The following is a 14,569-nucleotide window of genomic DNA, read 5'->3' as shown; positions in this document are numbered from 1 at the left end:
GTTTTTCCACTAGCTAGAGAGCTACGTCTCTGGGCTCAGAAAGCTGTATGCTGCTAGTCACGTTAGCCAGTTAGCTATTTGCATCCTTGTTTGCACTGTCAGTTTTACAATAAACAAACTAAAGGGTGGTGATGGCACTAGCAAGCATAAGATGGAACTAGCCAGCTACTACGGGATGTTTAGAATTTGTTTTGTGAATGGCCTATATGGCGGGCACAGGTCAAAAACAGCTAGCAAAAAAAACGGGATTGACAAAACAATCTTCCCGATTCTAGTAGCCTAATCCTGCCTCGGCGAGTCTTGCCTGTGCTCTCATGTCTGAGAAACAGATACATAGTACCGTTACTGGGACCCCCTGCATGAACTTTGACCTTTAATCAGTATTAACCTGATGCTAGGTACATAGTTTGTGTAGCTGTCTGTTGCTAGCTAGCTAGTCCTTTACAATCACCAACAGTTAGTTTTGATTGGCTTCATCCTACAGTATGCCCCCAGCTTGCAGGGGTGTTCATCATAACCCAGATACACGGTATCCAAAAGTAACATATCAGTATTACTTAAATATAACTATACAATATAACAATTAGTTTATGGTGTCTTTAAAAAGACAAGGTCACAGCTTCAGTATATAAGTAAATAAATACAAAAAACTGACTAGACTACTTATTTAATTGAAGGGAAAAGTAAACAAGATTTCTCTTTCTTCTGCTTCTGAAGACAGTTAACTCAGCCGACATCAAAGCGGAGGCCAAATCTTTTCAGAGCCTAAAATCAATGTTCAATTAGAAGTGTCTTGGATGAGGCACGATGAATTATGCCATCAATCACAAGACCTTGCTATAGACAGCTGATCAATCCAGACTTGAACACCGCTTGGTGAAAGGGAGCCATTGATGACAATTCAATCGAATGTATTGATCAGTCACTGGGCAGTGTGGGTGTTTAGTGTTGATGTTAGCTGAATCCAAACCAAACTCTCACGTAGGACCAAAGACGAATACATTCAGCCTGTCACCAGGTATCTACTGCTGACTTCCACCAGGACCAGTGGCTCAGTCAGCTCAGGTACTGCACTTACATTCTATAGATATACAATTTCCCGTCTAGATCATCTGAGTTATTCCAGCAGGTTCATTTTTTAAACAAATCTGAAGTGGATTTCTCAACACATTTAGACTCATCACACTGATCAGCTCCTGTACTGTACAGACTCAGCTACACCCAGACTGCTCTACAGTCACTTTTTATTCTGTGGCCATGTTTGTAGTCCTGACCGCCAGAAGAAACTACACTACAACTCCTATCTACATCATCTTTATCAAGATGTCCCTGCTGTAAAACTGGACCTGAGTGAGGAGTGCTGCTCAGCCCAGGCTGGGATGGTAACCAGCAGAGTGTTTGGATGGTAACCAGCAGAGTGTTGGGATGGTAACCAGCAGAGTGCTGGGATGGTAACCAGCAGAGTGTTGGGATGGTAACCAGCAGAGTGTTGGGATGGTAACCAGCAGAGTGCTGGGATGGTAACCAGCAGAGTGCTGGGATGGTAACCAGCAGAGTGTTGGGATGGTAACCAGCAGAGTGCTGGGATGGTAACCAGCAGAGTGTTGGGATGGTAACCAGCAGAGTGCTGGAATGGTAACCAGCAGAGTGTTGGGATGGTAACCAGCAGAGTGCTGGGATGGTAACCAGCAGAGTGTTGGGATGGTAACCAGCAGAGTGCTGGGATGGTAACCAGCAGAGTGTTGGGATGGTAACCAGCAGAGTGCTGGGATGGTAACCAGCAGAGTGTTGGGATGGTAACCAGCAGAGTGCTGGGATGGTAACCAGCAGAGTGGAGACTCCCTATAAGGAATGAGCTGCTCTCAGGACACAACCAGATACATTGAACATTTCTCTCTCCTCCTCTCTATGTGTCTCTCCCTCTGTCTCCCTCCCTCCCAGCCTCTCTCTCTCCACCTCTCCCTCCCTCCCAGCCTCTCTCTCTCCACCTCTCCCTCCCTCCCAGCCTCTCTCTCTCCACCTCTCCCTCCCTCCCAGCCTCTCTCTCTCCACCTCTCCCTCCCTCCCAGCCTCTCTCTCTCCACCTCTCCCTCCCTCCCAGCCTCTCTCTCTCCACCTCTCCCTCCCTCCCAGCCTCTCTCTCTCCACCTCTCCCTCCCTCCCAGCCTCTCTCTCTCCACCTCTCCCTCCCTCCCAGCCTCTCTCCCTCTGTCTCCCTCCCTCCCAGCCCGTCTCCTTCTCTCTCCGTTTTGAAGTTGGTACATGTTCGAATCAATGGTGCATTTATGGAGACACTCAAATCTTGTTTTTTTGTTTGTACAAATGTACACCCTTCAATCAAATGGTTTAATCCATACCGCCCCCCCCCCCTTACCATCCCCTTCAAACCCAAACAATTATACAGTTGTATTTTTTTCTTCAAAATTCACCCATAAAAGACATTGACGTGCTTTTTTTCAATCCCACATTGAGAAACATGACAGTATGTTATCCATATTTTCTTCCTTTTTTTTCTTCCTTTTTTTTCTTCATCAAGAACAGAGTATGTACATACAGATAATGAATCGAGCTGTGTGCTTACGAGACAGCGAACAAGAGGAACAGACTTTGTGAAAGAGGAGATACTGACACAGCTAGAGAAAGACAGAGAGAAGGGGGGGGGGAGGACCAGCAGCATGTACTGGAGACCAGCTGAAGGTTTTGGATGGATGTGAGAGGGAGAGAGAGGGAGAGAGAGAGGGGGAGAGAGAGAGATATAGGGAGTCAGAGAAACAGAACACAAAAAAGAAGCACTAACCCAATATTCTGCTCTTGTGCTTGAAATCGAACCCACTATTGTCTCCTGAGCAGAAGGCTGGCCATGCAGGCCAGAGGTGCTGCCCCCTACAGGACAGGAGGGCAGCTGCATGCAGGCCATAGGTGCTGCCCCCTACAGGACAGAAGGGCAGAAGCCTCCAACTGGCTGGTCAGAACGAGGCTTGTGAACCAAAACTAGCTTCTCTGAATCCTATAGCACCTCACTTCCTGTACACAGAACTGTGTGGTTTTATCTCACACAGGTCGTTAGTAGCAACAATCTATGTCTTGTTTTGTTTTGATTACAGCACAGTTGAACTGTATCAGTCCTGTCTTGTACAGTAGAGTAAAGTAGACAGTAGAGTTAGGGGTTATTGCTGGTTTGAAAAATCAAACAGACATTCACACGATGAGGCTGACACAGGGGACCGAGACGGAGCACTTCCTGTGAGGTCACAGGAAGTGTGAGGTCACAGGAAGTGAGAAGGATGGCGTGCAGGTGCATTATACTATAGTTTGCATATATCAGCACAGCACAGGAGGACAGCATGGTGATGTGGAGACCCTCTTTGAGGTTTGATAAATGTGAGGCACCAGAGGGATGGTGGAAGATAGGGGGGGCGAAGAGGGAGAGGAGTGAGGGAGACAGAGAGGGAGAGGTGTGGGGGAGACAGAGAGGAAGAGGAGTGAGGGAAACAGAGAGGGAGAGGAGTGAGGGAGACAGAGAGGGAGAAGTGTTGGGGAGACAGAGAGGGAGAGGTGTGGGGGAGAGGGAGAGGAGTGAGGGAGACAGAGAGGGAGAGGTGTGGGGGAGACAGAGAGGAAGAGGAGTGAGGGAAACAGAGAGGGAGAGGAGTGAGGGAGACAGAGAGGGAGAGGTGTTGGGGAGACAGAGAGGGAGAGGTGTGAGGGAGACGGAGAGGGAGAGGGGTGAGGGAGACAGAGAGGGAGAGGAGTGGGGGAGACAGAGAGGTGTGAGGGAGACAGAGAGGGAGAGGAGTGAGGGAGACAGAGGGGGAGAGGTGTGGGGGAGACGGACTGGGAGAGGTGTGGGGGAGACGGAGAGGGAGAGGAGTGGGGGAGACAGAGAGGTGTGGGGGAGACAGAGAGGGAGAGGAGTGAGGGAGACAGAAAGGTGTGATGGTGTGTGTGTGGGGGGGTTAGATGCTCGTAACTGATGTGGGTATAGTTTAGTAGAGATACCCCCCCTTTAGGATCAAAGCCTCAGTGAATGATGCATGAAGATGGGAGTCAGATGGCTGAGCGGTGAGGGAGTCGGGCTAGTAATCAGAAGGTTGCCGGATCGATTCCCCGCCGTGCTAAATGACGTTGTGTCCTTGGGCAAGGCACTTCACCCTACTTGCCTCGGGGGGAATGTCCCTGTACTTACTGTAAGTCGCTCTGGATAAGAGCGTCTGCTAAATGACTAAATGTAATGTAAATGTAATGAAGATGGGTTATACAGTTAACACTACATACAAAAGTTAAAAATTAAACTAGTTTTCATCGCCTACTCCCCTTGATCCACTGTGTCTGTTCAAAGTGTTTTTATAAAGCTTCTCATGGCAAAATAGATCACATCACTTTAAAAACATAATCGTCATTGTCGATGAGTGTGTTTTTTGTTGTTGTTTTGTACAAAACATTTCATACACAAGGCCCATCATCATCAGCTCTGCTTTTTCTTTTTTTTTTTACATATAATTAATATTCATATTATTCAAATACCTATGAACGTCATCATCAGTATTATTATCAACACCAAAAAAGTAATAGCAATTAACCTTGCAAAGGGCATCAACACATTGGGGTGGAGTGGGGTCAGGGGTCAGGACAGGAACATTTCTAACCGGTACATGCTATCAACAAGCGACGAGGTGGACAGGATCACTGCTCCGGAACAGGAAACAGGAGACAGTGGTGTTTCACAGTCTCTTCCTGGTTTGGAGAACACAGAGCGTGGGGGGGTTATGGGTCATGTAGTTTTGCCAGTCGCTGATGCGGCCGGCGAATGGACTCTGTACTGTATATATATTTACACGAGAGGAGTGGAACACAGATGATGGCGGGTGGGGGATGAGGGGAGGGAGGGGTGGGAGGGGAGGAGGGAGGGGGCAGGGGGAGCAGCGCACGGCGGCGGGGGGGGGGGGGTGTTAAGAGTGGGGGGTCAGGGGTCATCCTCCAGGAGGAGGGGGGGCCCTCACCCCCCAGCCTCGTGGGTTGTGACATCATTCATAGCAGCTGTGCCGCATTGGTCCGTACAAGGTCAGATCAGCTGTGGGGTTAGGGTCAGAGGTCACAAGGCCAATTGTCCAATCAACTGTGAGGTCACATGATCATCACTGCCCAAAAGAAGGATTTTCTTACTTTTAGCCGTAAACATTGTTAATATTTTATCAGTTATCACTGGCATGTTGTTGAGAGCCCAATTATGTTATAATTATCTCGGCTTGTGTACCGTAAATATAATCACATTATTGTAATACACAATACATATTGTTTGTGAGCTCTAGGTTTTAATAAAAACACAATTGACTTTATCATGGTAGCCCTCACTGGCAGCAAGGGAAAGACAAATTAAGGTGAGGGGATGTCAGAGGGGACAGGGGTCAGAGGGGGGGGGGGGATGTCAGAGGGGACAGGGGTCTGAGGGGGGGGGGGGATGTCAGAGGGGACAGGGGTCTGAGGGGGGGGGGGATGTCAGAGGGGACAGGGGTCTGAGGGGGGGGGGGGTGTTGAATGTGATGTGTAAATGGCTCCTTGAATAATGCATAATTATTTTTGTTCACAGTGATGGGTTCGTAATTAAATCATCTTGTTCCTTCCTGGGTGGACGGACTCTTCAGGCCCTCAACAGGAGGGTCAGGGCCAGGCACACCCACACAACCAAGCTCCCACCTGCAGACAGACTCACACCTCCCCCATACACCGCTCCTGGTCCTGGAGAGGGGAGAGAGGGAAGGAGGAGGAGAGGGGAGCAGGAGGAGAGGGGAGAGGAGGGGGGAATAGGAGAGGAGATGAAAAGATGAGGGGGGGAGGGAGGGAAGAAGGGAGGGAAGAAAAGAGATTCCATTAGGGAAAATTTTGATCAAAGTAGAACTAACAGGATGTAGAATCCTCTCTGCTGAGGTTAGGAGGTGAAGAGAAGACTGGGGCACAGGATACAAGAACAGAGATGATGATGGATGGCGTGGGCTTAGAGAGACGGGCAGAGACAGAGACAGGCAGAGAGAGAGACGGGCAGAGACAGAGACAGGCAGAGAGAGAGACGGGCAGAGACAGAGACAGGCAGAGAGAGAGACGGGCAGAGACAGAGACAGACAGAGAGAGATGGAGGGATGGAGAAACAGAAAAGGGGACAGGAATGAGTCATTTAAGGAACGCTTGCTGGGATAATGGGAGGACAATGAAAGAGGAGGACAAGTGAGTCATTAGGATGGTAATGTGAGAGAGAGGAGGGAGGGAGGGAGGGGGAACAGGTCGAGGGTTGGAAGGAGAGAGGGAGAAGGCGGAGGGAGGGAGGGAAGGAGGGATAGGGATAAGGAGGGACAGAGGGAAGGTGACAGAGAAGGGCTCGCTGGGGATGGTTAATGTCATGTGGGAGGATAGAGACTTCCTGAATAGGAGAAAGGAGAACGAGAAGGATGAGAGAGCAGAGGGATAGAGACATAGAGAGAGTGCGTGCTGACATTTGTGATAGTGTGTGTAAGCTAGCTGTTGCGTGTGTGAACTAGCTGTGGGGTATGTGTGTGTCTGTGTGTGTGTGTGTGTGTAACTCACGGAACAGCAGCATGCTGGCGTTAGCAGCCCCCAGGCGGTTGGAGGCGAAGCAGGTGTAGTTGCCGAAGTGTTTGTCCGTCACGTTGGTGAACAGCAGCAGAGAGCGAGTCTTTTCATTCTTGATCCTCAATGTGTTGTCACTCTCTACCGGTCTGAAGGGGGGCACGCATGAGACACATACACACACACACATACAGACACATACACATATACACATACACACACACACACACACATACACACATACACACACATACAGACACATACACACACATACAGACACATATACACACATACACATATACACATATACACATACACACATATACACACATACACACTCACACACACATATACACACGCACACACACACACATGGACATACCTGCGGTCGTCTCTGTACCACTCAAACAGGACGGCAGGAACGGCCATGGCCTCACAACGCAGGATGGCTGTCTTCCCCAGCTGGGCGGGGCATGTTCTTCACATCTGTTATCAGGGGTGGGTCTGGGGGGGTGGGGGGGTAGGGAGGGAGGAGGGGGTGGGAGGAGGGGGGGGAGGGAGGAGGGGGGTGGGGAGGAGGGGGGGGAGGGAGGAGGGGGGGAGGGAGGAGGGGGTGGGAGGAGGGGGAGGGAGGAGGGGGGAGGGAGGAGGGGGAGGGAGGGAGGAGGGGGTGGGAGGGAGGAGGGGTAGGGAGGAGGAGGGAGGGAGGAGGGGGGAGGGAGGGAGGAGGGGGAGGGAGGAGGGGGTGGGAGGAGGGGGGGAGGGAGAGAGAGGGAGGGAGGAGGGGGAGGGAGGAGGGAGGGAGGGAGAGGGAGGAGGGGGAGGGAGGGAGGGGGAGGAGAGGAGGGAGGGAGGAGGGGGAGGGAGGGGGGAGGGGGGGGAGGAGGGGGTGGGAGGAGGGGAGGGGGGGGAGGGAGGGAGGAGGGGGAGGGGGGGAGGAAGGGGGATGGAGCGAGAGAGGAGAGAGAGAGAGAGAGAGGAGAGAGAGAGAGAGAGAGAGAGAGAGAGAGAGAGAGAGGGAGTGAGAGAGGGAGTGAGAGAGAGGGAGGGAGTGAGTGAGAGAGAGGGAGGGAGGGAGGGAGGGAGGGAGGGAGGGAAAGGGGGATGGAGGGAGAGGGGGGAGAGAAGGTGCTGTTTGAGTCTCAAACACAGCAACTGCTCAGATCTCAGCTCACATGCGTGCATACATACTCAATCATTCATATTCATACAGTATTAGCATCACATTATCTTCCTGTGAGAGTGTTGTATTAGCCCCCTGTGTGTGTGAGGAGGAGAGGGACAGGGGTGTGTGTGTGTGTGTGTGTGTGTGTGTGTGTGTGTGTGTGTGTGTGTGTGTGTGTGTGTGAGAGAAGAGGAACAGGTGTGTGTGTGTGTGTGTGTGTGTGTGTGTGTGTGAGAGAAGAGGAACAGGGGTGTGTGTGTGTGTGTGTGTGTGTGTGTGTGTGTGAGAGAAGAGGAACAGGGGTGTGTGTGTGTGTGTGTGTGTGTGTGTGTGTGTGTGTGTGTGTGTGAGAGAGAAGAGGAACAGCACTCACAGTTGACCACCACCTTGACCTTGTGCTTGCTGGGAGGGGCCACAGCGTTGTTGGTGACACACTCGTACTCTCCTGCCTGCTGCCTCTTGATCTCCGTGATGTCCAGGAACTCCCCCTCATTCATCAGGCCGGCTGGGGGCCCACAACACCAGTTACCACAGCTCTGAGGGTGTGTGTGAGAGTGAGTGTGTGTTTGAGGGATTGTGTGTGTATGTGTGTGAAAGGTCTGTGGCAAGGTGAAAGGAGGGGAGGAGGAGAGCAGAGGAGGGGAGAAAACGAGAGGAGGGGAGAGCAGAGGAGGGGAGAGGAGGGGAGGGGGAGGAGAAACGAGAGGGAGGGGAGAGAAGAGGAGGGGAGGGGAGAAACGAGAGGAGGGGGAGAGGAGAGGAGGGGGAGAGCAGAGGGAGGGGAGAAACGAGAGGAGGGGAGAGGAGAGGAGGGGAGGGGAGAAACGAGAGGAGGGGAGAGGGAGAGCAGAGGAGGGGAGAAATGAGAGGAGGGGAGAGGAGAAAGGAGGAGAAAGGAGGGGAGAGGAAGCCCACTTAGCCCCCCCTCCCTCTCTCCCCTCCCTGGGAGACATCTGCTCTCCACTAAAAGAAGAAGATGTGTTAGTTGGTGTTGACACACTCCCCAGTACCATGGAAACAGAATGATCCTGTCTGGCACAATCCAGCCCACATCTCTTGTTGCGTCACACTGAGAGAGGAGAGAGAGAACTCTCCAGACAGCTGTAACCTAGCCCTGGTCTAACCTTAAACCTGGTCTAACCCCAGTCTAACCCTAACTCTGGTCTAACCCCAGTTTAACCCTAACTCTGGTCTAACCATGGTCTAACCCTAACCATGGCCTAACTCTGGTCTAACCCTTACCCTGGTCTAACCCCAGTCTAACCCTAAACTCTGGTCTAACCCCAGTCTAACCCTAACTCTGGTCTAACCATGGTATAACCCTAACCTTGGCCTAACTCTGGTCTAACCCTTACCCTGGTCTAACCCCAGTCTAACCCTAACTCTGGTCTAACCCTGGTCTAACCCTAACCTTGGCTTAACTCTGGTCTAACCCTTACCCTGGTTTAACCCTAGCCTAACCCTACTGTAACCCTAACCCTACTGTAACCCTAACCCTACTGTAACCCTAACCCTGGTCTCCAGAGTCATGAGGTGTTTCTCACATGGGTTAGGGTTATACATGCTACACCCATCTCCTCACTAACACAGTTAGGGTTATACATGCTACACCATCTCCTCACTAACACAGTTAGGGTTATACATGCTACACCATCTCCTCACTAATACAGTTAGGGTTATACATGCTACACCATCTCCTCACTAACACAGTTAGGGTTATACATGCTACACCATCTCCTCACTAACACAGTTAGGGTTATACATGCTACACCATCTCCTCACTAACACAGTTAGGGTTATACATGCTACACCATCTCCTCACTAACACAGTTAAGGTTAAACATGCTACACCATCTCCTCACTAACACAGTTAGGGTTAAACATGCTACACCATCTCCTCACTAACACATGCTACACCATCTCCTCACTAACACAGTTAGGGTTTAAACATGCTACACCATCTCCTCACTAACACAGAAGCACACTGCTGAAACTACAGCACAATGCTGAAACTCTTCCTGCTCTTTAAGACCCCAGAGCAACACTCACACACACACAGACGCTAGCAGCACTCACATACACACTCACACAAACACGCACACGCAAATAAACAGGCAAACACATGCATGGGTGTAAGCTGACAATAGACACTTAACGGCAGGATGAATCCTGTCAGAGATTATTGAAGATTATTCTAATTGAATATTATACAGGAGGTTTACTATACAGGAGGATTATCTGCATGGCTACTGAACTGGAGAGCATTGTAAATTGTAGTGGCAACAAGTGGCTAAAGGCTGGATGAGGGCTGGGTAAGGGCTGGATGAAGAGTGGATGAGGCCAGGGTGATGGAGGGATGAGGGTGAGGATGAGAGGATGAGGAGAGGAGGGATGTATAAGGGTGAGGATGAGGGATGGATGACAGGATGAGGAGGGATTGATGAGTGATGGATAAGAGGATGGAATGGATGAAGGTGAGGATGGATGAGGGACGGATGAGAGGATGAGGGATGGATGAAAGGATGAAGGATGGATGGATGAGAGGATTAGGGATGGATGGATGAAAGGATGAGGGATGGATGAGAGGATGAGGGATGGATGGATGAAAGGATGAGGGATGGATGAAAGGATGAGGGATGGATGAAAGGATGAGGGATGGATGAGAGGATGAGGGATGGATTAGAGGATGAGGGATGGATGGATGAAAGGATGAGGTGTCAGGGGTCTCAGTTGGCTGAGCGGGTAGAGCATCGGGCTAGTAATCTGAAGGTTGCCAGTTCGATTCCCGGCCGGTGCAACATGATGTTGTGTCCTTGGGCAAGGCACTTCACCTTACTTGCCTCGGGGAGAATGTCCCTGTACTTACTGTAAGTCGCTCTGGATAAGAGCGTCTGCTAAATGACTAAATGTAAATGTAATGAGGGATGGATGAGAGGATGAGGGATGGATGAGAGGATGAGGGATGGATGGATGAAAGGATGAGGGATGGATGAAAGGATGAGGGATGGATGAGGGCTGCTTTTCTGCCTGCCCCCACAGGGTCTATCAGTTCTACCATGTTATTCACACATTCTATTAGGCATGAAGGCATGAGCTCACAGCCTCCAGCTCCCTCCACACCTCTGCCTGCAGACACACACACACACACACACTTGCTTGCTAGTCACCAATACCATGCCAGCCAAGCACTCCTTTCCATATCCTGTCACTGCCCCACACGACCATTGAAGACCCCAAGGAGGAGGATCTTGTCGGTCTTGGGGATCCGGTGGAGAGCCTCATCCAGTGACTGATAGAAAGAGTCTTTAACCTCAGTGTCGGATGGCAGGGTTGGCGCATACACACTAAGGTGTAGCAAAGCGGTTCTTCGCCAGGGGGATACGGAGGGTCATCAGTCTTTCACTGATGCCCACAGGTGTTTCAGTGAGTCTTGGTAGCAGTGTGTTCCTGATGGCCCGTCCCACACCGTGCAGATGTTGTCCACCTAGGGGGTAGCCTTTCCAGAAGACGGTGTAACCAGACCCTTCCTCTGTCAGCAACCCTTCATCAAGGAGCCTGGTCTCGCTAAGCGCAGCAATATCAATGTTCGAACGCCTCAGCTCATCTGCAATCAGTGCTGTTTTTCTGTGAGGTCTTTCGGTCCTGCCACAGGAGTCCAGGAGAGTGCTTACATTCCATGTTGCCAGTTTTAGGCACTACTGCACTAGACGCTTCACACACACCCTGTGTGGTTTACACACTGTGTGGCTTACACACACACAGTGCATAGTATAATGCAGTAAACACACACACACACACTCACATAGACACACACACACACAGGAGAAAGAGATAAAACTGATTGCAATAACAATTTCTGCTGGAGAAGGAATAACATAGATAAAGAGATTGAGAGAGAGGGATGGGGTAGAGAGAGAGGGATGGGATGGAGAGAGATAGGGAGAGAGGGGGAGAGAGGGGGGGGGAAGAGGGAGAGCAGGATGGGGAGAGATAGCAGGGAGAGAGGGGGAGAGAGAGGGAGAGCAGGATGGGGAGAGATAGGGAGAGAGGGGGAGAGAGAGGGAGAGCAGGATGGGGAGAGATAGGGAGAGAGGAAGAAAGAGAGAGACAGGGAGAGAAGGATGGGGAGAGATAGGGAGAGAGAGGGATGAGGAGAGAGGAGGAGAGAGAGAAGGGGAAAGAGAGGGAGAGAGGGGGAGAAAGAGAAAGGGAGAGAGAGGAAGAGAGAGAAGGGGAGAGAGAGGGGGATGGGGGCTCCAGATGTGTGATGATAGCTAAGTGGGAGGCTTTTGTGCACTTTTATTTACAGCAGCTGTGTGATGTACGGTGTCACTGCACACACACACACACACACACACACACACACACACACACACACACTGCACTGCCCCGCCAGCTGTGTGATGTACTGTGTCACTGCACAGCCCCACACACACACACACAAACCACCATCCTACTCCCTTCGCTCCACTGCTCCTCTGGGAACGCACACAAACTCACACAAATGCACAAACTCACAAGCACAGACACTCAAACATCCACTCACTCATTCAAGAGAGAGGAGAGGAGGAGAGAAGAGGAGAGGAGGAGGAGAGTCTGTCTGTGTGCCTGTGTGTGTGGTGGTGTGTGTGTGTGTGTCTGTGTGTGTGAGAGTGTGTGAGAGTGTGTGTGTCTGTGAGTGTGTGAGTGTGTGTGTCTTACACTTCTGCTCCCTCCAGGTGATGGTGGGCTCTGGTCGTCCCACTGCCAGGCAGAACAAGCCCACGTTCTCCCCCTCGCTCACAGACACGTCCTTCGATACGTTCACGATTCTGGCCGGTACTGAGGAGGCCCCCACACACACACACACACACACACACACACACACACACACACACACACACACACACACACACACACACACACACACACACACACACCAGTGTGTCTTTAGGACTGTGTGTCTGGAACTAGGATGTGCCTGTGATGAATCTGGTACATTACAGAATGTTTCATCTTGCTGACTCACAGATAAAATATGGTCTGAATCTGTTTCAGAACAATCTTTGTGTTTCCATCAACATAATCTCCCCCCCCCCCAATCTACTGCCTTTGTGCTCTGAACTCCCATTACACTGCTAGCACTATGTATAACAGTCACATAGATAACAACATAGGCCTTGAATTTAAATGGGCCATTAAGGAGGTTTGTTTAATGAGCTGGGAGAGGAGTTTAGGGTCTGGCCGAGGCCCTCCCAGAGAAGCAGAGCTAGGGCACAGGGAGCACATTCTGGTTCTCACGTGTGCGTGTGTGTGTGTGTATGTGAGAGTGTGTGTGTGAGAGTGTGTGTGTGTGAGAGTGTGTGAGAGTGTGTGTGAGAGTGTGTGTGTGTGGGGGGGCGTATGATTATTATATTTGATATCGAACTAAGACAGAAATTGGAGGCAATCTGGAATCAAGGAGGGTGCAGGCGTTTGTTCTGAACCTTCTGGTGCATCTATTCCCGAAGCACACGTGTGTGACTCAACATCCCTCCCACAACGCTCACGCTGCCCTTTACCTTGGAGACAGTCCCCGCCCCGGTCCTCTGCTGTGCTGTCAGTTATCCAGCCAGTCAGGCAGCTTGACAAGCCCCGCCCCCAGCCTCCTCATCCCCCCACTTCCACCACGACCATCTGTTTACACACCCCCATACTAACCCTAACCCTCATCCTCCTGTCTACCCCCTCCTTCCCTCCCTCCCTCCCCCTCCTCCCCCTCCTCCCCCTCCCTCCCTCCCCCTCCTCACCCTGCACGATGAGGTAGACGAGGGAGAGGCGGGGCTTGTTGTTAGCCTGGAAGCTGCATGTGTAGATCCCTTCGTCGGCCACCGCCACCTTCTCCACCTGGATGGAGAAGTCGCTGCTGTTGCTGTTCAGCAGCGTCACACGCTTGTCCAGAGACCACTTGTCTGTTCCGGCAAACAGGATGTTGGAGCGGTTCATCCACGCCTTGTGGGTCACTTCCTCGTTAATCTTACACCTGGGAAGAAGGGGGGTAGGATTTACCCCCAACTCTGACCCCTGACCTTTACACATACAAAACATAGCTCTGACCTCTGACCCTCACACAAACATAACACAACCCTAACCATGACCCCTGACCCTTACACATTTGAATCACACCAACCCAACATCAGCACCATCAGCAGGGGTCCATAATACAGGTAGTGTAGAGACTCGATCACACCCCACAGGAGGTGAATAGTCAGGTGTGCTCAGCATCATCAGCACTGTAGTCATAGTTACCTCAGGATAATGCTGGCTCCCTCCAAAACCGTGATGTTGTCCGGCTGGTCGTTGAACTCTGCTCCGAACACCTCCAGCCCTGCATAGGGGAAGGGGAGAGGGGGTGAGGTGAGAAGAGGAGAGGTAGGGGAGGGGGGGAGGGGAGGAGAGGGCAGGGGAGTTAGCCACGCTGAGGTGTTATGTGATTCCCATTGAAACTTGATTGTAAAATGTCACCTCTGAAAAGTGCTTGTGGATACCACTCTTAACGAGCTGCTCATCCAACACACACCTTAACGAGCTGCTCATCCAACACACACCTTAACGAGCTGCTCATCCAACACACACCTTAACGAGCTGCTCTCTCAACACGCCTCAACGAGCTACTCTCTCAACACACACCTCAACAAGTGCTCTCTCAACACGCCTTAATGAGCTACACTCTCAACACACACCTTAACGAGCTACTCTCTTAACACACACCTTAACGAGCTGCTCTCTCAACACGTCTTAACGAGCTGCTCTCTCTACACACACCTTAACGAGTTACTCTCTCAACACACACCTTAACAAGCTGGT

The 14,569-nt window shown here is 51.2% G+C and overlaps 1 protein-coding gene across 1 annotated transcript; it reads right to left on the bottom strand.

Annotated features, from left to right (window-relative positions):
• Window positions 1-5,497: 5,497 nt before the first annotated feature.
• Window positions 5,498-14,214, bottom strand: iglon5 (IgLON family member 5; the record flags this gene model as incomplete). The annotated part of the gene is given in 8 exon segments (XM_047032078.1): window positions 5,498-5,736; window positions 6,577-6,728; window positions 6,962-7,050; window positions 7,052-7,083; window positions 8,118-8,249; window positions 12,446-12,565; window positions 13,513-13,745; window positions 14,012-14,214. Coding segments are annotated over 8 exon segments (1,059 nt in total), but the record flags the coding sequence as incomplete, so codon positions are not given.
• Between the last annotated feature and the right edge of the window lie 355 nt (window positions 14,215-14,569).

This window comes from Hypomesus transpacificus, chromosome 2, assembly GCF_021917145.1.
Source record: "Hypomesus transpacificus isolate Combined female chromosome 2, fHypTra1, whole genome shotgun sequence".
NCBI classification, from domain to species: Eukaryota; Metazoa; Chordata; class Actinopteri; order Osmeriformes; family Osmeridae; genus Hypomesus; species Hypomesus transpacificus.
Note: the sequence above shows the minus strand (reverse complement) of the source record. Positions and strands in the feature narration are given on the sequence as shown.